This window comes from Oncorhynchus clarkii, chromosome 7 (assembly GCF_045791955.1).
Source record: "Oncorhynchus clarkii lewisi isolate Uvic-CL-2024 chromosome 7, UVic_Ocla_1.0, whole genome shotgun sequence".
Lineage (NCBI taxonomy): Eukaryota > Metazoa > Chordata > Actinopteri > Salmoniformes > Salmonidae > Oncorhynchus > Oncorhynchus clarkii.
The window spans coordinates 55,277,024-55,302,354 of NC_092153.1; the positions used below are offsets into that span (position 1 = coordinate 55,277,024).

The 25,331-nt window shown below is 43.3% G+C and overlaps 1 protein-coding gene across 3 annotated transcripts in view; it reads left to right on the forward strand.

The window, feature by feature from the left end:
• Positions 1 to 24,711, forward strand: part of LOC139413482 (cyclin dependent kinase 18) — a 54,726-nt gene extending 30,015 nt beyond the window's left edge. For all 3 annotated transcript variants that reach the window (XM_071160937.1, XM_071160938.1, XM_071160936.1), the window contains 14 exons: positions 12,987 to 13,135; positions 14,118 to 14,264; positions 14,737 to 14,793; positions 16,146 to 16,260; positions 16,934 to 17,028; positions 17,154 to 17,216; positions 17,565 to 17,688; positions 17,862 to 17,982; positions 19,313 to 19,410; positions 19,554 to 19,659; positions 19,766 to 19,808; positions 19,901 to 19,991; positions 22,070 to 22,147; positions 22,283 to 24,711. In XM_071160937.1, the coding sequence (XP_071017038.1) occupies positions 12,987 to 13,135; positions 14,118 to 14,264; positions 14,737 to 14,793; positions 16,146 to 16,260; positions 16,934 to 17,028; positions 17,154 to 17,216; positions 17,565 to 17,688; positions 17,862 to 17,982; positions 19,313 to 19,410; positions 19,554 to 19,659; positions 19,766 to 19,808; positions 19,901 to 19,991; positions 22,070 to 22,147; positions 22,283 to 22,317 (1,322 nt within the window). In that variant the 3' untranslated portion in view covers positions 22,318 to 24,711. The remainder of the gene's footprint in view (positions 1 to 12,986; positions 13,136 to 14,117; positions 14,265 to 14,736; positions 14,794 to 16,145; positions 16,261 to 16,933; positions 17,029 to 17,153; positions 17,217 to 17,564; positions 17,689 to 17,861; positions 17,983 to 19,312; positions 19,411 to 19,553; positions 19,660 to 19,765; positions 19,809 to 19,900; positions 19,992 to 22,069; positions 22,148 to 22,282) is intronic.
• Positions 24,712 to 25,331: the final 620 nt, after the last annotated feature.

Below are 25,331 nucleotides of genomic sequence, written 5' to 3' on the forward strand. Positions count from 1 at the left end.
AGAGGACAGGAGAGGGAGAGAGAAAGACGGAGGGGGAGAGAGAAAGACGGAGGGGGAGAGAGAAAGACGGAGGGGGAGAGAGAAAGACGGAGGGGGAGAGAGAAAGACGGAGGGGGAGAGAGAAAGACGGAGGGGGAGAGAGAAAGACGGAGGGGGAGAGAGAAAGACGGAGGGGGAGAGAGAAAGACGGAGGGGGAGAGAGAAAGACGGAGGGGGAGAGAGAAAGACGGGGGGAGAGAGAGAAAGACGGGGGGAGAGAGAAAGACGGACAGAGAGAGAAAGACGGACAGAGAGAGAGGGGTGGAAGAGTGAGACAGGGTGCTGGGAGCTGAGGCTGATGGGGATTAGCAGTGTTCAAGACACATTTTTACAAGCCAATCTCCCTTGTTGTAGGCCACTGGGTCAGAGCAACAACCATCCTCTCATCCGGCACTAGACTGCCCTGCAGCAGTGAAAGAAAACCTTTTAACCATTGTGCTCTGGTGTTCATAGTGTTCTTTAGGCTCTCTGTCAATCCAGACATTCTACCCTTCGCAACCCCTTATTCCACCACAGCCTGTTTCAGACAATAACTGAACAAAGATTTCATGAAATAATCATTGATTTCTGCAACAGTGAATCAGGGCGATGCTGTCCAACTATCTGTCCATGTTTGGAGTGACGGACTTGGCTGACATTTTTATTAACCACAACCTAACATTCCTTTCAACTCCTAATGAGTTTGGGATAAAACATCAGCAACACAACCTTTCCTAGACTCTCAAAGAATGTTTTTTTCACATCAAGATACAGCTCAATCATATTCCCTGACACTGAAATACCAGAACACACAAAAAGCTCGTCACATGCATCAGAGCAGCTGTCTTTACAGTGGTCATGTCTTTATTGTTTCTAATGGATCTTTATTGCAAACAAATCAGCTCGCAGATCAGAATGACTATATATACAGTGCCTTGCGAAAGTATTTGGCCCCCTTGAACTTTGAGACCTTTTGCCACATTTCAGGCTTCAAACATAAAGATATAAAACTGTATTTTTTTGTGAAGAATCAACAACAAGTGGGACACAATCATGAAGTGGAACGACATTTATTGGATATTTCAAACTTTTTTAACAAATCAAAAACTGAAAAAATTGGGCGTGCAAAATGATTCAGCCCCTTTACTTTCAGTGCAGCAAACTCTCTCCAGAAGTTCAGTGAGGATCTCTGAATGATCCAATGTTGACCTAAATGACTAATGATGATAAATACAATCCACCTGTGTGTAATCAAGTCTCCGTATAAATGCACCTGCACTGTGATAGTCTCAGAGGTCCGTTAAAAGCGCAGAGAGCATCATGAAGAACAAGGAACACACCAGGCAGGTCCGAGATACTGTTGTGAAGAAGTTTAAAGCCGGATTTGGATACAAAAAGATTTCCTAAGCTTTAAACATCCCAAGGAGCACTGTGCAAGCGATAATATTGAAATGGAAGGAGTATCAGACCACTGCAAATCTACCAAGACCTGGCCGTCCCTCTAAACTTTCAGCTCATGCAAGGAGAAGACTGATCAGAGATGCAGCCAAGAGGCCCATGATCACTCTGGATGAACTGCAGAGATCTACAGCTGAGGTGGGAGACTCTGTCCATAGGACAACAATCAGTCGTATATTGCACAAATCTGGCCTTTATGGAAGAGTGGCACGAAGAAAGCCATTTCTTAAAGATATCCATAAAAAGTGTTGTTTAAAGTTTGCCACAAGCCACCTGGGAGACACACCAAACATGTGGAAGAAGGTGCTCTGGTCAGATGAAACCAAAATTGAACTTTTTGGCAACAATGCAAAACGTTATGTTTGGCGTAAAAGCAACACAGCTCATCACACTGAACACACCATCCCCACTGTCAAACATGGTGGTGGCAGCATCATGGTTTGGGCCTGCTTTTCTTCAGCATGGACAGGGAAGATGGTTAAAATTGATGGGAAGATGGATGGAGCCAAATACAGGACCATTCTGGAAGAAAACCTGATGGAGTCTGCAAAAGACCTGAGACTGGGACGGAGATTTGTCTTCCAACAAGACAATGATCCAAAACATAAAGCAAAATCTACAATGGAATGGTTCAAAAATAAACATATCCAGGTGTTAGAATGGCCAAGTCAAAGTCCAGACCTGAATCCAATCGAGAATCTGTGGAAAGAACTGAAAACTGCTGTTCACAAATGCTCTCCATCCAACCTCACTGAGCTCGAGCTGTTTTGCAAGGAGGAATGGGAAAAAATGTCAGTCTCTCGATGTGCAAAACTGATAGAGACATACCCCAAGCGACTTACAGCTGTAATCGCAGCAAAAGGTGGCGCTACAAAGTATTAACTTAAGGGGGCTGAATAATTTTGCACGCCCAATTTTAAAAAAGTTTTAAAAAGTTTGAAATATCCAATAAATGTCGTTCCACTTCATGATTGTGTCCCACTTGTTGTTGATTCTTCACAAAAAAAATACAGTTTTATATCTTTATGTTTGAAGCCTGAAATGTGGCAAAAGGTCGCAAAGTTCAAGGGGGCCGAATACTTTCGCAAGGCACTGTAGGTGTATATCCTTAAGGCAGTTTTATCAACATAATATATCCTTCAGTCGCCTGTCTCGGTAGGTAAGCAAAAAAGTCAATTAGTCACGTCTGAGTGAGAGATTAATTCATTAGCAAACCTTACAGGCTAACGTGTGTGTACCAGGGAGGCCACCCTTCTGCCTGCCAGTCTAATCTTTAACACAATCTAATACAGCAACCTAGTTTACAGTGCCTTTGGGACCCCTTGACTTTTTCCACAATTTGTTAGGTTACAGCCTTATTCTAAAATGTATTAAATATTTGTTTTCCCTCATCAATCTACACACCCCATAATGACAAAGCAAAAACGTATCGCATTTCCAAGTATTCAGACCCATTACTCAGTACTTTGTTAAAGCACCTTTGGCAGCGATTACAGCCTTCGAGTCTTCTTGGGTATGACGCTACAAGCTTGGCACACCTGTATTTGGGGAGTTTCTTCCATTCTTCTCTGCAGATCCTCTGAAGCTCTGTCAGGTTGGATAGGGAGCGTTGCTGCACAGCTATTTTTAGGTCTCCAGAGATGTTTGATCGTGTTCCGGTCTGGGCCTTGGCTGGGCCACTCAATGACATAGAGATTTGTCCCAAAGCCACTCCTGCGGTGTCTTGCCTGTGTGCTTAGGGTCGTTGTCCTGTTGGAAGGTGAACCTTCGCCCCACTTTGAGGTCCTGAGGGCTCGGGAGCAGGTTTTCCTCAGGGATCTCTCTGTCCTTTGCTCCGTTCTTCTTTGCCTCGATCCTGACTAGTCTCCCACTCCCTGCCACTGAAAAATACCCCACAGCATGATGCTGCCACCACCATGCTTCACTGTAGGGATGGTGCCAGGTTTCCTCCAGACATAATTCTTGGCATTCAGGCCAAAGAGTTCATTGTTGCTTTCATCAGACCAGAGAAACTTGTTTCTCATGTTCTGAGTTTTTAGGTGCCTTTTGGCAAACTCCAAGCGAGCTGAGGAGTGGCTTCCATCTGGCCACTCTACCATAGAGGCCTGACTGAGTGCTGCAGAGATGTTTTTCCTTCTAAAAGGTTCTCCCATCTCCACAGGGGAACTCTAGAGCACTGTCAGAGTGACCATCAGGTTCTTGGTCACCTCCCTGAACAAGGCCCTTCTCCACCTCCCTGACCAAGGCCCTTCTCTCCCGATTTCTCAGTTTGGCCAGCTCTAGGAAGAGTCTTGGTGGTTCCAAACTTGTTCCATTTAAGAATGATGGAGGGCACTGTGTTCTTGGGGACCTTCAATGCTGCAGACATTTTTTAGAACTCTTCCCCAGATCTGTGTTTCGACACAATCCTGTCTCGGCGCTCTACGGACAATTCCTTCGACCTCATGGCTTGGTCTTTGCTTTGATATGCACTGTAAACTGTGGGACCTGATATAGACAGGTCTGTGCCTCTCCAAATCATGTCCAATCAATTGAATTTACCACAGGTGGACTCCAGTCAAGTTGTAATAACATCTCAAGGATGATCAATGGAAACAGGATGCACCTGAGCATAATTTCAAGTCTCATACCAAAGGGTCTGAATAATTATGTAAATAAGGTATGTTTTTTTTATATACATTTGCAAACATTTCTAAAAACTTGTTTTAGCTTTGGCATTATGGGGTATTGTGTGTAGATATCTGAGGATTATTTATTTAGTCAATTTTAGAACAAGGCTATAACAAAATGTGGAAAAAGTCAAGGGGTATAGTTTCACTATATTAAATAATACTTTTATATGCTGATTGGAAGATAAACATAATGAAATAATTGAATTAGTTCAGGTCATCACATTAAACACTGTCATACAAAATTTTACCAGAGCCAGCTAGAGAAGAATGGATGCCCCATCGGTAGAAAACATTGTAGTAGCCTACAGCAGGAAGCTTCATTAGAAATGCAACTCTGAGAGAAACTAACAGTCAGCAGACAGCTCCTGTCTTGAATTTGAGTTTCCTACCTGGCCATGTGAGAGCCTTTCAGTCTGCCCTTTAATACATTATTCACTTCATCAGATGTCTATATTATCTCCCAATTTAGATAGGACTATAACACACAGTCACATAGGCTGAAGACTCTGTACCCTCTCATCGTAAAGAACAATATTATTATGAACACTTTTCTTCCTCCTGTACCCGCACACCAACAAAAACACAACTAAAAACTAACTCACACTCACTAACTCTCCTTCTTTGTGGACATGGCCTTACATAAAGACATCTTGTGGTCCACTTATTGGATTGTCCTTTTCCAAACAAGCTGTCTTATACCTTTGTGTGTGTGTGTGTGTGTGTGTGTCTGTGTGTACACGTCTCACCTGCCCTGACCCCAATTACAAGCAGACAGATCAAAGGGTTGCTGTAACTGTGATATTTAAATGACCAGCCTGCTCCCTTTATTTCTTCCCCTCTCGCTCTCTCGTTCTGTGCCCACCCATAGCATAAGTATTAATCAAACTAAGATGACATCATAGCTATCTTTCTGACCATTAATCTATCTCCACTTCATACTAGAGGTTGACCGATTAATCGGAATGGCCGATTAATTAGGGACGATTTCAAGTTTTCATAACAATCGGAAATCGGTATTTTTGGACACCGATTTGGCCTATTTATTTACACCTCTATTTAATTTTTATTTAACTAGGCAAGTCAGTTAAGGACACATTCTTATTTTCAATGACGGCCTAGGAACGGTGGGTTAACTGCCTTGTTCAGGGGCAGAACGACAGTTTTTTACCTATAAGTACCTATAAGAACATCCAATAGTCGAAGGTTAATGAAATACAAATGGTATAGAGAGAAATAGTCCTATAATTCCTATAATAACTACAACCTAAAACTTCTTACCTGGGAATATGGAAGACTCATGTTGAAAGGAACCACCAGCTTTCATATGTTCTTATGTTCTGAGCAAGGAACTTAAACGTCAGCTTTTTTACATGGCACATATTGCACTTTTACTTTCTTCTCCAACATTTTGTTTTTGCACGATTTAAAACCAAATTGAACATGTTTCATTATTTATTTGAGGCTACATTGATTTTTTTGATGTTTTATATTAAGTTAAAATAAGTGTTCATTCAGTATTGTTGTAATTGTCATTATTACAAATAAATTTTTTAAAAATCAGCCGATTAATCGGTATCGGCTTCTTTTGGTCCTCCAATTATCGGCGTTAAAATCATAATCGGTCGACCTCTACTTCATTCCATCCAATTCCCTCTCTCTCACCTTCGTTGATCTCTCGATCTCTATTCCATCTCTCTATCGCTCTTTTGCCCAATCAATTTTTCACCTTATTTTTCTAACACTTAAGTGAGCTGGTTAGATACTTGCCTTCTGCCTATGGATGATTAACTTTTATTTAAACTAAAATCTACCATCTAAATTTCCATCATCATCATTTGCGTGCATGTACACCAGAAATGGTATCTGTGTTTGCAGACACAAGTGTATCTACTAATAAAAGGAAGACTGTGGGTGCAGGAATAAATATTAATGGATGAGCTATCTGTCAGAGAGAGACTGGAGACAAGAGAAGGAAACAGAGAAAGAGGGGGGAGAGGAGACCGAGAGAGAGAGGGGAGGGGTGCAAAGAGAGAATATTTCCCTCTGTTTAGCCCTATCCTCACATGCTTTTGTTAGCAATCAGTGTCTCCATGGAAACAAGGAGTTAAAGAGCTCACTGCAGACTACATCAAACACCTCAGGAGGCAATTGGCTGAACACACACAAGAAAGCGCAGAAGCACAAACACCCTAGCAACGGTCATTGAAATTGTTAAAAGGTTTTAAAAACTATTTTAACAAATGCAACAGTTGGACAATGGATGAACACTTTAAAAAAAAACATTTTAGTCTTTTAGGAGATACTCTTATCAAGAGTGACGTACAGTACTGAGTGCATACATTTTCATACCTTTTCGTACTGGTCCTCTGTGGGAATCGAACCCACAACCCTGACATTACCATGCTCTACCAATTCAGCCTCATGGCACTACATTTTTCAATTTTTTATGAATGGAGTTCAGGCATTATATTTATTGTCAAATGGCAAAACATTTTTTACTTGTGTGTGTATATAAACTACCGTTCAAAAGTTTGGGGTCACTTAGAAATGTCCTTGTTTTTGAAAGAAAAGCACATTTTTGTCCATTAAAATAACATCAAATTGATCAGAAATAAGGTGTTGTCACGTTCTGACCTTAGTTCCTTTGTTTTGTCTTAGTTTTAGTATGGTCAGGGCGTGAGTTGGGGTGGGCAGTCTGTTCTTTTTTCTATGATTTGGGATTTCTGTGTTTGGCCTGGTATGGTTCTCAATCAGAGGCAGCTGTCAATCGTTGTCCCTGATTGAGAACCATACTTAGGTAGCCTGTTTTCACCCTTGAGCTGTGGGTGATTATTTTCTGTTGAGTGTTTGTATTCTGCACCAGACAGAACTGTTTCGGTTTCGTTCGTTCACTGTTGTTTTGTATTTCAGTGTTCAGTTTGATTCATTAAATATTAACATCATGAACGCATACCATGCTGCGCTTTGGTCCTCCGATCCATCCTACTACTCCTCAGAGGAGGAGGAGGAGGAAGAAGAAACCCGTTACAAGTGTAGACATTGTTAATGTTGTAAATGACTATTGTAGCTGGAAACACCAGATTTTTTTTTAATGGATTATCTACGTAGGCGTATAGAGGCCCATTATCAGCAACCATCACTCCTGTGTTCCAATGGCACGTTGTGTTAGCTAATCCAAGTTTATCATTTTAAAAGGCTAATTGATCATTAGAAAACCCTTTTGCAATTATGTTAGCACAGCTGAAAACTGTTGTGCTGATTTAAAGAAGCAATAAAACTGGCCTTCTTTAGACTAGTTGAGTATCTGGAGCATCAGCATTTGTGGGTTAGATTACAGGCTCATAATGGCTAGAAACAAAGCACTTTCTTCTGAAACTCGTCTGTCTATTCATGTTCTGAGAAATAAAGGCTATTCCATGCGAGAAATTGCCAAGAAACTGAAGATCTCGTACAACGCTGAGTAGTACTCCCTTCACAGAACAGCACAAACTGGCCCTAACCAGAATAGAAAGAGGAGTGGGTGGCCCAGGTGCACAACTGAGCAAGAGGACAAGTACATTAGAATGTCTACTTTGAGAAACAGACGCCTCACAAGTCCTCAACTGTCAGCTTCATTAAATAGTACCTGCAAAACACCAGTCTCAATGCAAACAGTTAAGAGGTGACTCCGGGATGCTGGCCTTCTAGGCAGAGTTCCTCTGTCCAGTGTCGTTTTTTTTCCACATATTAATATTTTATATTTATTGGCCATTCTGAGATATGGCTTTTTCTTTGCAACTCTGCCTAGAAGGCCAGCAGCCCGGAGTCACCTCTTCAATTAAGCTGCCAGTTGAGGAATTGTGAGGCGTCTGTTTCTCAAACTATACATACATACATACATAACCTGTCCACACACACACACCTACTCATTACAGCGTTTTTCTTTATTTTTACTATTTTCTACATAGTAAATATATATTTTGAATTGTTTAACACTTTTGTGGTTACTACATGATTCCATGTGTGTTATTTCATAGTTTTGATGTCTTCACTTTCTACAATGTAGAAAAAAGTTTTTAAAAAAAAGAAAAACCCTTGAATGAATAGGTGTATCCAAACTTTTGACTGGTACTTTATATATTTTATTATTATCAAATACAACAGGTGTAGGCCTTACAGTGAAATGCTTACTTACGAGCCCCCAACCAAAAATAAGAGATAAAAGTAACAAGTAAATAAAGAGCAGCAGTAAAACAACAATAGCGAGATTATAGACAGGGGGGTACCAGCACAGAGGAGGAGGAGATCGGTTAGTTGAGGTAGTATGTACATGTAGGTAGAGTTGTTAAAGTGACTATGCTTAGATGACAACAGAGGTCCTGAATGGCAGTAGAGGAGTAGAGGTCCTGGATGGCAGGAAGTTTGGCCCGTGTACTGGGCCGTTCACACTACCCTCTGTAGTACCTTGTGGTCGGAGGCTGAGCAGTTGCCATACCAGGCAGTGATGCAACAAGTCAGGATGCTCTCGAAGGTGCAGCTGTAGAACCTTTTGAAGATCTGAGGACCCATGCCATATCTTTTCAGTCTCCCGAGGGGGAATAGGTTTTGTCGTGCCCTCTTCACGACTGTCTTGGTGTGCTTGGAACATATTAGTTTGTTGATGATGTGGACACCAAGGAACTTGAAGCTCTCAACCTGCTCAACTGCAGCCCCGTCGATGAGAATGGAGGCGTGCTCGGTCCTCTTTTTCCTGTAGTCCACAATCATCTCTTTTGTCTTGGTCACGTTGAGGGAGAGGTTGTTGTCCTGGCACCACATGGCCAGGTCTCTGACCTCCTCCTTATAGACTGTCTCGTTGTTGTCGGTGATCAGGCCTGCCACTGTTGTGTTATCGGCAAATTGAATGATGGTGTTGGAGTCAAATAAGTGAACATGGAGTACAAGAGGGGACTGAGCAAGCACCCTTGTGTTGAGGATCAGCATTTCGGATGTGTTGTTACCTACCCAGGAAGTCCAGGATCCAGTTGCCGAGGGAGGTGTTTAGTCCAAGGGTCTTTATCTTATTGATGAGCTTTGAGGGCACTATGGTGTTGAACGCTGAGCTGTAGTCAATGAATAGCATTCTCACATAGGTGTCCCTTTTGTCCAGCTGGGAAAGGGCAGTGTGGAGTGCAATAGAGATTGCATCATGTGTGGATCTGTTGGGGTGGTATGCAAATTGGAATGGGTCTAGGGATTTCTGGGATAATGGTGTTGATGTGAACCATGGCCAGCCTTTCAAAGCACTTCATGGCTACAGACGTGAGTGCTACGGGTCGGTAGTCATTTAGGCATGTTACCTAAGTGTTCTTGGGCACAGGCACTATGGTGGTCTGCTTAAAACATGTTGGTACTACAGACTCGAACAGGGAGAGGTTGAACATTTCAGTGTAGACACTTGCCAGTTGGTCTGCGCATGCTCGTAGTACTCGTCCTGGTAATTCGTCTGGCCCTGTGGCCTTGTGAATGTTGACCTGTTTAAAGGTCTTACTCACCGGCTGCGGAGAGCGTGATTACAGTCTTCTGGGACAGCTGGTGCTCTCATGCATGTTTCAGTGGTATTTGCCTCGAAGCAAGCATAGAAGTAGTTTAGCTCGTCTGGTAGGCTCATGTCACTGGGCAGCTCTCTGCTGTGCTTCTCTTTGTAGTCTGTAATGGTTTGCAAGCCTTGCCACATCCGACGAGCGTCAGAGCCGGTGTGGTATAATTCGACTTTAGTCCTGTATTGACGCTTTGCCTGTTTGATGGTTTGTCGGAGGGCATAGCGGGATTTCTTATCAGCTACCGGGCTAGAGTCCTGCTCCTTGAAAGTGGCAGCTCTAGCCTTTAGCTCAGTGTTGATGCTGCCTGTAATCCATGGCTTCTGGTTGGGGTATGTATGTACAGTCACTGTGGGGACAATGTCATCGATGCACTTATTGATGAAGCCAATAACAGTTGTGGTGTACTCCATATTCCAGTCTGTGCTAGCAAAACAGTCCTGTAGCTTAGCATCTGCTTCATCTGATCACTTTTTATTGATCTTGTCACTGGTGCGCCCCTCTAATTGTTGATTGTAAGCAGGAATCAGGAGGATAGAATTATGGTCAGATTTGTTAAATTGAGGGCGAGGGAAAACTTTGTATGCGTCTCTGTGTGGAGTATACAGTTGAAGTCGGAAGTTTACATACACTTAGGTTGGAGTCATTAAAACTCGTTTTTCAACCATTCCACAGATTTCTTGTAAACAAACTATAGTTTTGGCAGGTCGGTTAGGACATCTAATTTGTGCATGACACAAGTCATTTTTCCAACAATTGTTTACAGACAGATTATTTCACTTATAATTCACTGTATCACAATTCCAGTGGGTCAGAAGTTTACATACACTAAGTTGACTGTGCCTTTAAACAGATTGGAAAATTCCCAAAAATTATGCCATGGTTTTAGAAGCTTCTGGTAGGCTAATTTACATAATTTGAGTCAATTGGAGGTGTACCTGTGGGTGTTTTTCAAGACCTACCTTCAAATTTGATGCCTCTGCTTGACATCATGGGAAAATCAAAAGAGATCAGCCAGGGCCTCAGATTTAAAAAAAAATTGTAGACCTCCACAAGTCTGGTTCATCCTTGGGAGCAATTTCCAAACACCTGAAGGTACCAAGTTCATCTGTACAAACAATAGTATGCAAGTATAAACACCATGGGACCACACAGCCGTCTTACCGCTCAGGAAGGAGACATGTTCTGTCTCCTAGAGATGAACGTACTTTGGTGCGAAAAGTGCAAATCAATCCCAGAACAACAGCAAAGAACATTGTGAAGATGCTGGAGGAAGCAGGTACAAAGTATCTATATCCACAGTAAAATGAGTCCTAAATCGACATAACCTGAAAGGCCGCTCAGCAAGGAAGAAGCCGCTGCTCCAAAACCGCCGTAAAAAAGCCAGACTACGGTTTGCAACTGCACATGGGGACAAAGATCGTACTTTTTGGAGAAATATCCTCTGGTCTGATGAAACAAAAATATAACTGTTTGGCCATAATGACCATAGTTATGTTTGGAGGAAAAAGGGGGAGGCTTGCAAGCCGAAGAACACCATCCCGACCATGAAGCATGGGGTTGGCAGCATCATGTTGTGGGGGTGCTTGGCTGCAGGAGGGAATGGTGCATTTCACAAAATAGATGGCATCATGAGGCAGGAAAATGATGTGGATATATTGAAGCAACACCTCAAGACATCAGTCAGGAAGTTAAAGCTTGGTCGGAAATGGGTCTTCCAAATGGACAATGACCCCAAGCATACTTCCAGAGTTGTGGCAAAATGGCTTAAGGACAACAAAGTCAAGGTACTGAAGTGGCCATCACAAAGCCCTGACCTCAATCCTATAGAACATTTGTGGGCAGAACTGAAAAAGTGTGTGCGAGCAAGGAGGCCTATTACCCTGATACAGTTACACCAGCTCTGTCAGGAGGAATGGGCCAATATTCACCCAACTTATTGTGGGAAGCTTGTGGAAGGCTATCCGAAACGTTTGACCCAAGTTAATCAATTTAAAGGCAATGCTACCAAATAGTAATTGAGTGTATGTAAACTTCTGACCCACTGGGAATGTGATAAAATAAATAAAAGCTGAAATCATTCTCTGCTATTATTCTGATATTTCACATTCTTAAAAAAAACGACGACAGGGAATTTTTTCTTAGATTAAATGTCAGGAATTGTGAAAAACTGAGTTTAAATGTATTTGGCTAAGGTGTATGTCAACTTCTGACTTCAACTGTACCTGTAACGGATGTCGTCGGGAGAAAGAGATGAGGACCAAAGCGCAGCGTGGTAAGTGTTCATGATGATGTTTAATTAAAACTCAGAACACTAAACAATAAATGACAACTTGAATTTACCGAAACAGTACCGTGTGGCCCAAACACTCACACGGAAACAAACACCCACAAACCAAAAGTGAAACCCAGGCTACCTAAGTATGATTCTCAATCAGGGACAACAATTGACAGCTGCCTCTGATTGAGAACCATACTAGGCCAAACTCAAAAACCAACATAGAAAAACAAACAGACTGCCCACCCCAACTCACGCCCTGACCATACTAAAACAAAGGAACTAAGGTCAGAACGTGACAGTACCTATACAAACTTTACATTGTTTGCGAGATCAGACATACTATAATATCACTATAATCCAAGTGTTCATTTTCGGAACTTGCCTTCATTTCAGTGCATCTAATTTGTAAACATTTCAACTGTTTTAAATCATTACTTTTTTCAATTACACAAAAAATGAACAAACATCAAAATAAATGGCTGAAAACGACAGATCCTCAAGTGGGTGGGTTATGCGCGTTGCTACTGTACGCACACACACACACACACACACACATCAAATCACTATACACACATAGGCACACATGCACAGACACACATACATAGAGGTTTCAATCGGTGTGATGGAAGAGACACACACTCCAAACACATCCAAAAGCAGTGAGACCAACAATCCATTCACATACAGGGTCAAACCAAGGCTGAAACACTTCACCTTGAGCTGTTCAATGGCCTGACACAGTTACACATGCACACACTTCCACACAGTATAGCTGATACAGCCTTGTGTAGTGTCCAGACTGAAAGAGTGCTGTGTTGTTGTTTCATAAAGAGTAATTGTCCACTCAATCTGTTGTGTACAACACTGAAGAGGATAGATTGTTAAAGCAAGTGTGTGTGTGTGTGTGTATGAGGCTACAATATGTATTTATCAGTATCATGTGTTACGTTTTCTATAACACTAAAGTGTATGTTGTCTCCCTCTCTGTCTGACCTGCAGCACTGACTCCAGACAGCCTGACTCTGCCGTCACTGCACCCTGAGGCCAGTCCCAGTCCAGTGAGCCCTGAGCCAGCCATACCCGGAGCACAGTCCCCCTCCCAGCTCCAGTACCGCAGCAAAGCACCACACCGACGCTTCTCTATGGAAGTGAGACAGGGAGGGAGAGTTGGGAAGAACAAAAAATGCATATAAAATATAGAGAGTTTAGATGTGATAAAGTTAATATTGACAGACCGATTAGTATAGTATAGCTCAAAACACCAATCTGAAAGGAACTGCTATACTGAGAGAGACACTAAGTAAATATAGCCTGTACAAGTCAGGTAACACATTACTTGAAGGGTGTATACATAAGGCATTCATAAAACCGTTATGAAACCAATCATAACACCATTATGATATCATAAGTGACTGGGTTCCTCTCCTCCCTCTCCAGGCTGAGTGGCCATAACTTCCTCTCAGCCTCAGAACAGCAGTAGCTGCTACACAGCCCACAGGGAATTACAAGCCATCATCTGAACTGTCTTTCTTTACCGTCTCTCGCTTTATCTCTTCTTCTGTTTTGCTTCCACTAAACCCAGCCGTGACAGATACCTTTAGTGAGAATTCAGCCGTATTACTTTTCAACAAAAATAACTGCAAAGAGCGACTGTCACAAATGCATATGTTTGTGTACGCACGCACAAACGAGCACACACACACACACACACACCCTGGGGAAATGTACATACACACAAAAACGTTATTTTAGACAGTTCCAGATGTGTATTACAGGGGGAAGTGTGAGATAGTCACTCACAGGAGAAACTGTGTCAGAGGGTGAGAGACTGGGGGAAAAGATTAATTGAACAGAGGTTTGATTAATCTCGGCCTATATTCAAACAGCTCTCCCATTCATACAGAATAGACTCACAGAGAGAAGATGACATTCTCAAACCAATAGTTGTCTAATCATCCCTAGCTTTAAATAGCCACAATCCCTCCTCACCTCTGGCAATGAACATTCTGGTGCAATGTGTCATTGATAATATGAGAATATTGCCCATTTATGATGGTATGTATATTGACGAATACTGATTGATTATGTGTGAGTGTTGCATATTGATGACGGATTATTGATTGTCTGCAGGACGTGAGTAAGCGTATGTCTCTGCCCATGGACATCCGCCTTCCTCCGGAGTTCCTCAAGAAGCTGCAGATGGAGAGAGAGATGGAGAGTGAGAACAACTCTCCTCCCTGCAAACCCCTCAGCCGCATGTCTCGACGGGCTTCACTGGTTAGTACCCCATACCTCGTACCCCTACTGTATACCTCATACTCCTATACCCTAATACACCCATACCCTAAATCAAACCCCTCAAACGCATGTCCCTACGGGCTTCACTGTTCAGTATCACATACCTGTACCACTATATACCATAATACACCCATACCCCAATACACTAAATCAAACCACTCAGACGCATGTCCCTACGGGCGTCACTGGTCAGTATCCTGTACCCCCTTATACCCCAATAGCCTAATATACCCATACCACAACACCCAGTAGGCTACCGCCTATACCCAATATCACAGTATCCCAATACCATGATCCCTAAATCATATGGTCATAACCATAAATATATCCCTTTACCATCCATAACCCTACAGCACAGTTACCCTACACATAACTAACCAATATCCCAATACTGTAATAATACCCTATTGCCCTAACCATAGTAGGCTACCTAATGTGTTTTTCCATGCAGTCTGACATTGGCTTTGGAAAGCTGGAGACGTACGTGAAACTGGGAAAACTGGGAGAGGTAAGTGTGTGTCGCTATGGTCACGCTCTTTCAGCTGCAGTTCAAGCCACACATCCAGCTGATGGAATAGGTGCAGGATACAGAGAATAACATGTGAAAATAAAGGAGAAACTTGAAAGTAAAGGTGTGTGGGTATTATCAGCGTGTGGGTATTATCAGCGTGTGGGTATTATCAGCGTGTGGGTATTATCAGCGTGTGGGTATTATCAGCGTGTGGGTATTATCAGCGTGTGGGTATTATCAGCGTGTGGGTATTATCAGCGTGTGGGTATTATCAGCGTGTGGGTATTATCAGCGTGTGGGTATTATCAGCGTGTGGGTATTATCAGCGTGTGGGTATTATCAGCGTGTGGGTATTATCAGCGTGTGGGTATTATCAGCGTGTGGGTATTATCAGCGTGTGGGTATTATCAGCGTGTGGGTATTATCAGCGTGTGGGTATTATCAGCGTGTGGGTATTATCTGCGTGTGGGTATTATCTGCGTGTGGGTATTATCTGCGTGTGGGTATTATCTGCGTGTGGGTATTATCTGCGTGTGGGTATTATCTGCGTGTGGGTATTATCAGTGTGTGGGTATTATCTGCGTGTGGGTATTATCTGCGTGTGGGTATTATCTGCGTGTGGGTATTATCAGCGTGTGGGTATTATCAGCGTGTGGGTATTATCTGCGTGTGGGTATTATCTATCTGCGTGTGGGTATTATCAGCGTGTGGGTATTATCAGCGTGTAGGTATTATCTGCGTGTGGGTATTATCAGTGTGTGGGTATTTATCAGTGTGTGGGTATTCACCTTCCCTTTTACCTCATCTAGCTCCCTTAAGAAAGTAACAGGAAACAAGTGAGTCAACACATTCTCTGGGTACATACTGGGTTTCACCAATCTACAATAGCTGGATAGGTGTAAGCAATCCCCCTACTTAGTTTTCTTCATATGTCTTACACCTACCTATTCAGTCCTGCCAGATCTGTGAAGGGGAGTGAACATGGGCCGCATCAGGGTGGGAGCAGTGTTCTGGAATGTATTGCAGTCTAGGTCATCTCAAACCAGAGGGGGGAGTTAAAACATGTGTTTACAGTAAACTAACAGAACCAATGAATGGTCAACCATGACTGCTCCTCCACATAACAATGTGGTCCTCTTTAAATACCTTACATCCTGCCATGAAACAAGTCATTGTTTCAAGAGAGAGACAGCAATGACATAAAGCTGCCTGGTAGCAAAATTAACCTTATTCTTAATGGGTAATAGTTAGGGGTAAGGTTATGGGATAGGGTTAGACTCAGTAGTTAAAAGGGTCAGGGTTAGACATTTGGCATTGACTATTCCTTCCTATTTCCTGATCCCGTGTAGGGGACGTATGCCACCGTTTTTAAGGGTCGGAGCAAACTGACAGAGAACCTGGTGGCGCTGAAAGAGATTAGGCTAGAGCACGAGGAGGGAGCGCCCTGTACAGCTATCAGAGAAGGTAACACACAGCCATCAAACCTCTCTCCTAACCTCTGCTCACCCCTCATCACACCACACATACCCACAAACGTGTTTCAACAGGGCTGAGATTTACTACTGTAGCTCAGTGCCCCCCCCCCCCCCCAATAAATAAATGTAAATGTAAGAAACTCAGTTTGGCTTTCAACTTACTCTAGAAAGTTGGAATAGTAGAATGCACAAGGTGCAAGTTTGTTATTGGGTAGTGCATCATCATGCCAGTCATTGCATACTATGACTGACATGATAATACATCTATTTATTTGTCAAAAATGTCCAGCTCAACTAGCCCATGTCAGATAACGTTTTTTAGCCCATGGATTTTTTGATAAACGTTTGAGTCACTCAAATATCACATGAACACACATAAGACATGGCAAAGTGTGTAGAATTGCAGGAAATGTGCTTTAAAATGCAACATTTTCTCTGCACCCATGACAAAAATGTGTAGAATTGCAGAAAATAAGCTTTAATGTTTAAACATGCAACATTTTCTCTCTGCCAACAAGAACAGTGTGTGAACAGTTTGTGTCATGAACAGTGCTTGTGCCCATAGAAATGGATGTGACGCCACCCAGTGGAGCTAAAATGTAATTACCATGTCATCCATGCAGCCAGAGGTACATCAAACCATTTTCTCTGTCTCTCTGCAGTGTCTCTACTGAAGAACCTAAAACACGCCAACATTGTCACACTGCATGACATCATACACACAGAACGCTCCCTCACTCTTGTCTTTGAGTACCTGGTGAGTAGTTCAAACATCTTTCAGATACTTTGAGCAGTTTAATAATCAGTATCTTTTTTTACATTTTTTTTTTACATAGCTTCATGTTCTTAAATAGTGTGTGTGTTTGTCTGTGTGTCTCTCAGGACAGTGATCTGAAACAGTACCTGGACAACTGTGGAAACCTGATGAGCATGAACAACGTCAAGGTTAGTCCCCAGAGCAATAGAGAGTTTGGCCACCTTTTAGAAACAGACGCCATGTAGTTGCCAATGAGCAGTCCATTTATCCATTTATGACAAGAATTTGGATTCTAATTTTAGAAGTTCAGTAACATTCTGTAGCATTGTTTAAAATTAAGAAAAATTCCAGGAATTGCTATTGGTCAATACTTCTCATGGGGAGCTAACATGGCTGCCATGTGGAATTATTTGATTGTATTGTATCATGTAAATGCATCATAAAGCAGAAACCTCAATGACCTAACTCTAAATATATGGTTATTGTCACCCCTACTGAAAACAGTTAATCTTCTCTTCTTCTCACTCTCTCTGTAGATCTTTATGTTCCAGTTGTTACGTGGTCTGTCCTACTGCCATAAGAGGAAGATCCTTCACAGAGACCTCAAACCTCAGAACCTGCTCATCAACGACAAGGGAGAGCTCAAACTAGCTGACTTTGGTATGACATGCACACACGCACACACATACAGATAGTCTCCCCATACAGATAGATACACAGACATTGGTAACTTAGTAACCTTTTCAACACCCATTCGGCATGTAGATGACCAGATCAGTAGATAACGTTCCCTCTCGGAGATCCAGCTCATGACTGTTTGTTTGATTGGTCAGGTCTGGCACGGGCCAAGTCTGTCCCCACTAAGACCTACTCCAACGAGGTGGTGACTCTATGGTACCGCCCCCCTGAAGTACTTCTGGGTACCACAGAGTACTCTACACCCATCGACATGTGGTGAGTAGTACACTACACAGGTACACACAAAAATGCACACACACACAGATCTCCATTCTGACTCAGAGACAGAATCCTTTCAGAAAACCTCTACATGTCTGTCACGTTGATTAACCTTCATTAACAACAATGGAAACCTAAACGATAGAAACCATGTTTTGATCAGATGTCTTGTCCACCCTATACATGATCACAGCAACATAGCTAAGCTGTTCCTTCACTTAACTCACATAGAAGCCATCACTCCTGATATGAGTAATCACCATGGTGATCATTTCTGCATCACATGAATTTACCTTGAATCTTCAAATGCTGTTATCCAGCAACACAATTCAGCAACTTTCAACTAATTTGCAACACATTATTTTCATCAGTGGATGGGTCTCCATCAGAGCAGAGGACATCGTTGTACTCTCTTACACCTTGGCTTGTACACAGGCCTGCTCTTAGATTTGTGTGTGTGTCTCTGTTCTACTGACGAATCCCCTGCTCTGTGTCAAATCACGTTGTATTTGTCACATACTTTGTAAACAACAGGTGTAGACTAACAGTGAAATATTTACTTATGTGTCTGTGTGCGTGTGTGGTGTGTGTACATGGTGGTCTAGACCATGTGATGTGAGTCCATCAGTGTGAGTGTGTGGTGTGTGTACATGGTGGTCTAGACCATGTGATGTGAGTCCATCAGTGTGAGTGTGTGGTGTGTGTACATGGTGGTCTAGACCATGTGATGTGAGTCCATCAGTGTGAGTGTGTGGTGTGTGTACATGGTGGTCTAGACCATGTGATGTGAGTCCATCAGTGTGAGTGTGTGGTGTGTGTACATGGTGGTCTAGACCATGTGATGTGAGTCCATCAGTGTGAGTGTGTGGTGTGTGTACATGGTGGTCTAGACCATGTGATGTGAGTCCATCAGTGTGAGTGTGTGGTGTGTGTACATGGTGGTCTAGACCATGTGATGTGAGTCCATCAGTGTGAGTGTGTGGTGTGTGTACATGGTGGTCTAGACCATGTGATGTGAGTCCATCAGTGTGAGTGTGTGGTGTGTGTACATGGTGGTCTAGACCATGTGATGTGAGTCCATCAGTGTGAGTGTGTGTGCGGTTCCAGGGGTTTGTTATTTCCATACACACTGTGAAGCATTACCACCTCCCTTCAGGCATTAGTCTCCCAAGATCACTTTGGACATGTTCCAGAACATCAAAACTGTGGTGTATCATGGGTCAATTGTGAATGACTGACTGATCTACAAATAATCTGCTATGTCAAACGCACCCTTTACTTTCCATTTCAATCCTCTGTGTCTGTGCTTCCTGTGTCTGTGTTAAAGGGGCGTGGGCTGTATTCTATTTGAGATGGCGACAGGTCGTCCCATGTTCCCCGGCTCCTCAGTGAAAGAGGAGCTGCACTTAGTCTTCAGAATCATTGGTAATTCTACTCTTTCATTTATACCACTGGGCAATCGTGCTGGTAACTAGATTCAAAGACATACAGACAACCCCACATACAGACATAGAATATGAAGCATTTACATTAACCTTTCTCTCTCGCTTTCTCTCGCTCTCTCTCAGGTACCCCAAAAGAAGACAGCTGGCCAGGTATCTCCAATAATGATGAGTTCAGATCCTACATGTTCCCCGAGTACAGACCTCAGCCACTCATCAACCACGTGCCTAGGTAACACAACCACAGCATTACCGCAATAAGACCACTCACCAACCACTAGCTCAGGTAACACAAACCACAACCCAGTAACATAACCAGAATCTACTGTCCTCTCCAGGCTGGATACTGAGGGGATTGACATGCTAACTGCTTTACTCCTGGTAAGAAAAACACTTACACCAACCTGTAACCAATAGTGTTCAATACCAAACCTTTATTCTGACGTTGTGTGTATTTCCCTGTGTTATTTCAGTATGACACTAGGACCAGAGTCTCAGCTGAAGCATCTCTTAGACACCCCTACTTCCTCACGCTGGGAGAGAACATCCACAGCCTTGCAGACAGTAAGACACACACATTAAATGTATTTGACTTCAATCATGTGGTGAGAATGATGTATTAAGTTGCAATTTATGTTTTGTGCTTCATGCTGTCTCTATCTCACTCCCTCCCTCTCTTTCACCTCTCTCTCTCCTCTCTCTCTGCTCTCTCTCTCTCTCTCTCTCTCTCTCTCTCTCTCTCTCTCTCTCACCTCTCTCTCTGCTCTCTCTCTGCTCTCTCTCACCTCTCTCTCTCACCTCTCTCTCACCTCTCTCTCTCACCTCTCTCACCTCTCTCTCTCACCTCTCTCACCTCTCTCTCTCGCCTCTCTCTCTCGCCTCTCTCTCTCGCCTCTCTCTCTCGCCTCTCTCTCTCGCCTCTCTCTCTCGCCTCTCTCTCTCTCACCTCTCTCTCTCACCTCTCTCTCTCTCACCTCTCTCTCTCTCATCTCTCATCTCTCACCTCTCTCTCACCTCTCTCTCTCTCACCTCTCTCTCTCACATCTCTCTCTCACCTCTCTCTCTCACCTCTCTCTCTCACCTCTCTCACCTCTCTCTCTCACCTCTCTCTCCCACCTCTCTCCCACCTCTCTCCCACCTCTCTCCCACCTCTCTCTCGCCTCTCTCTCTCGCCTCTCTCTCGCCTCTCTCTCTCGCCTCTCTCTCTCGCCTCTCTCTCTCGCCTCTCTCTCTCGCCTCTCTCTCTCGCCTCTCTCTCTCTCGCCTCTCTCTCTCTCGCCTCTCTCTCACCTCTCTCTCACCTCTCTCTCTCTCTCACCTCTCTCTCCTCTCTCTCTCACCTCTCTCTCTCTCACCTCTCTCTCTCTCACCCCTCTCTCACCTCTCTCTCTCACCTCTCTCTCTGCTCTCTCTCACCTCTCTCTCACCTTTCTCTCACCTTTCTCTCACCTTTCTCTCTCACCTCTCTCTCTCGCCTCTCTCTCTCGCCTCTCTCTCTCGCCTCTCTCTCTCGCCTCTCTCTCTCACCTCTCTCTCTCTCGCCTCTCTCTCTCTCGCCTCTCTCTCTCTCGCCTCTCTCTCTCGCCTCTCTCTCTCACCTCTCGCCTCTCTCTCTCGCCTCTCTCTCTCGCCTCTCTCTCTCGCCTCTCTCTCTCGCCTCTCTCTCCTCTCTCTCTCGCCTCTCTCTCTCTCGCCTCTCTCTCTCTCGCCTCTCTCTCACCTCTCTCTCACCTCTCTCTCTATCTCACCTCTCTCTCCTCTCTCTCTCACACCTCTCTCTCTCACCCCTCTCTCACCTCTCTCTCTCACCTCTCTCACCTCTCTCTCTCACCTCTCTCTCTGCTCTCTCTCACCTCTCTCTTACCTCTCTCTCACCTCTCTCTCTCACCTCTCTCACCTCTCTCTCTCACCTCTCTCCCACCTCTCGCCTCTCTCTCTCGCCTTTCTCTCTCGCCTCTCTCTCTCGCCTCTCTCTCTCACCTCTCTCTCTCGCCTCTCTCTCTCTCGCCTCTCTCTCTCGCCTCTCTCTCTCGCCTCTCTCTCTCTCACCTCTCACTCTCACCTCTCTCTCGCCTCTCTCTCTCACCTCTCTCTCTCACCTCTCTCTCTCTCACCTCTCTCTCTCACCTCTCTCTCTCTCACCTCTCTCTCTCTCACCTCTCTCTCTCTCACCTCTCTCTCTCTCACCTCTCTCTCTCTCACCTCTCTCTCTCACCTCTCTCTCTCACCTCTCTCTCTCACCTCTCTCTCTCACCTCTCTCTCTCTCGCCTCTCTCACCTCTCTCTCACCTCTCTCTGTCTCTCTCACCTCTCACCTCTCTCACCTCTCACCTCTCTCACCTCTCACCTCTCTCTCTCTCACCTCTCTCTCTCTCACCTCTCTCTCACCTCTCTCTCTGCTCTCTCTCCTCTCTCTCGCCTCCCTCTCTCTCCTCTACTCTCTCTCTCGCCTCTCTCTCTCTCGCCTCTCTCTCTCTCGCCTCTCTCTCTCTCGCCTCTCTCTCTCTCGCCTCTCTCTCTCTCGCCTCTCTCTCTCACCTCTCTCTCACCTCTCTCTCACCACTCTCTCACACCTCTCTCGCCTCTCTCTCTCACCTCTCTCTCACACCTCTCTCACATCTCTCTCTCTCACCTCTCTCTAGCCTCCTCTGTGTTTTCTCTCAGAGAAATTAAACTGCAGAAAGACCCAGGCCACCGCAGCTCAGTGTTCCAGCCTCCAGGTACAATACAGTACAACAAATACAGTACTACTCCCATAAACAATCACAATAACACGAATAACAACTACTGCAAATAAACCATGAAACATGTTCAGTTCATTCATGTGATCCTCCTGTTCTCTTTACCAAACCCAGGTCGGGGGAAGAACAGAAGGCAGAGCATATTCTAAAGGACGACCAGCCGATGGAGTGCAGACAGGGCGAGAGAAACCCTCAAGGAGGAATCGGCTTTGAAGACAAACACACTCCAATCCCTCATTCAAACAGAAATACAAATGCAAACACACATCCAGGTCACATCAGTCTAACCTAAAAGGTATTTCCTGGTTAAATAAAGGTTCAAGTTAAATTTACACACACACACATCTAATCCTCTCCCTCCCCACAACAGAGGATGGATACAGACAGGGTTTCTGAGAATAAACTAGCACTACACCTCAAACGTCTTGGAGCCGAGTTCCCTCTATATGAGAATTCTACTGTCATGATTCTGGGACTGACCAGGAAGTATCTCCCATTCTCCTACCCAATCCCCTTCCTACTCAGCCCCCTGCAGACACCCAAGCTAACCAATCACTCTGCATGTTTCAATGATCTCCACTTCTCCCTTTCCCTTCCTCCTCTCCTTCTGTTCATGTCCCCTTGTAATAAAATAACACAGAGTTAGCACCTTGCAACACAACCACCATCTGAGACCAAAAAACTAAATCCAAACTAAATCTGTATGGTTGGGCAAACCTTCCTCTACATAACCACCCCTTGATTTCACCTAGTGGGGATGTCATTCAAATCAGTATTACAGTTTTTGAAATGGCCTTAGTAAAATGTATTTGAGATTTCTTTCTTCAAAATATGATATAAAGAAACCTATGGGCATTTGCTTTGCATTAGTGAATAACACACGGTTAGTGTTCGTATCACTGAGTCTCCTATTTGCACAAGCCTGAAATCACCTCTGAAGAGTATTCCTGGACTGGCTCTAGATTAAGATGAAGAAGGATTAGACAAAGACCATTACATAATGAACACGGAATTGCAAATGGAAACTGACTATTCCAATTGGTTTATTCACTTCCATTCACTGGAACACAAATTCTGATCTCCCCACTTCTCTCTGAAGTGTGCAGTTGTTTCCCCCCCCCCCTATGAAATGGGCTTGGGAATTCCAATTGGCTCCCAGAGCAGATATAGGATACTTCCTAAATAATCTGGACATCACTGTCTAATCTGTCTCCATTTTATGCTTGGACCGAGCCTGTCTTCTAACATAGTCTCCCCTTACCTCTCGCCTAACCTCCTCTCACCTACCTCTCTCCTAACCTAGGGTGCATCTAGTCTTGAGGGGGTTCCTCTTCTCCTCTCATTCATCTAAACTGTTATACAAAAGACAGGGTCACTGAAAAGCAATTTGGGGTAAGCCTACTAGAATTCAATCTGTTTACACCTCTGTGTGTCCAGCACATTTATATCTGATGAAAGAAAGGGAACAAGGAGAGGGAGCCACTATAGACTACTCAGATGCAGTTCTCTCTACCCCACACTGGAGACAACGCCAATAATCTTATCGAGATAACTTTCCTTGTCTCCTTTACTTCCTCACCACCTAACTGAAAAAACTGACAGGTAAAAGCAATATGGTGGACACTTATCCAGTCCTATCAGTGGCCATGAAGGAAATAAGGTAAGGATGGGAAGCCAAAAGCATTGGGACCCACTGGGAGAGATGGCGATCTGTGTATTACACTTTAAAACTTCCCCTCTGTTTATTTTAGCAACCTCTGGGGCAGAAGTATTAGCCTACTGTATATGTTTTGCTGTGGTAAATAAAGATATTTTAAATACTGTACTGTAATGAAAATAAATCATATATATGTACCTTAAAGGCCCAGTGCAGTCAAATGTGATATTCCTGTGTTTTATGTATATTTCCACACTATGAGGTTTGAGTAATACTGTGAAAATGTGAAAATGATGATAATGCCCTTTTAGTGTGAGAGCTGTTTGAAAATACCACCTGTTTACTGCCAGGCGGTAAATTAGTTAATAGTCAAATAAGAAAGAGAGTTCCAAACCTCTCTGGCAATAGCAGCTAGTTTTCAGTTTTCCCCTCAATCAGACCACTCCCATATAGTCTTAGCAAAATTAGAAATTGCTCTTTGCTAAGGAAGCTATCTGGTTATTTAGATATTAATTTCTTATTGACATTTTGAATAGACAGCAATCACAGTAAGGTACTTAATTGTAACCCAGAAATGACTTGATGTCTGATAAAAACATCTACATTGGACCTTTAGGAGATGTTTTTCTGTTTTCTCAGTGAATTTTATGCCAGATGATACAAGTGATGACTGTATTAAATGACTGTAGATGATGTCTAAATGTTTTATAAAAGATAAAGTATATTTAGATTTTGTATAAAATGTGATATTCAATATTTTGTGTGATTTATCTACAGCACTTATTAAAACAAGAGAAACTGAATGTATTGTGACTGCCAAGAAGCCAAAAGTGATCAAATAATAAATAACTGATAAATTAATAAATTATATAATTCTGTAGCACAATGACCGTCTCTGATTCAGTACTTATACACAATACGGTCTATGACTGAGCGTCTTCAATCATGACGGAAAATAAATAGAAAGCAAGAAAATGTAGTGTTCAATAGGTGTCACAATTCCAAATCTGGCCTTTCATACTAATTTGGACATTTAATCATCCATATTTCGTCACTCATGATCTACTTTAAGATATTGACCATAACCTATTTATTAAGATCATGAATCTCGTGGTCATAATGCGATTGAGGAAGACCAACAGGAGTCGCAACACAGACCACTAGTCAATGGACAAACCCAGCACGCTTAAAACTATTCCATAAAAATGCTTTACACGGAAAATAACGACAATAGCACTTCACATAACATAGATTATTGCTAAACAGTCAAATCTAGCGTGGAAGATGCAGGCGCGAAAATCTGATACCAACTTTGGAGGGGACAATTACATCAAATTTTCTCAAGAGCAATTCCTGAGGGGGACACCAAAAGTAGTGCTGAAACACAGCCTACGTTGTAATATGTTAAATGTATATTGAGGAAGCATAATCACTACTACTGGATAATTTATAGGTACAGTAGTTAACTGAAGGGTTGTCCCAACTTGTTCAAATGTTTAAATCATT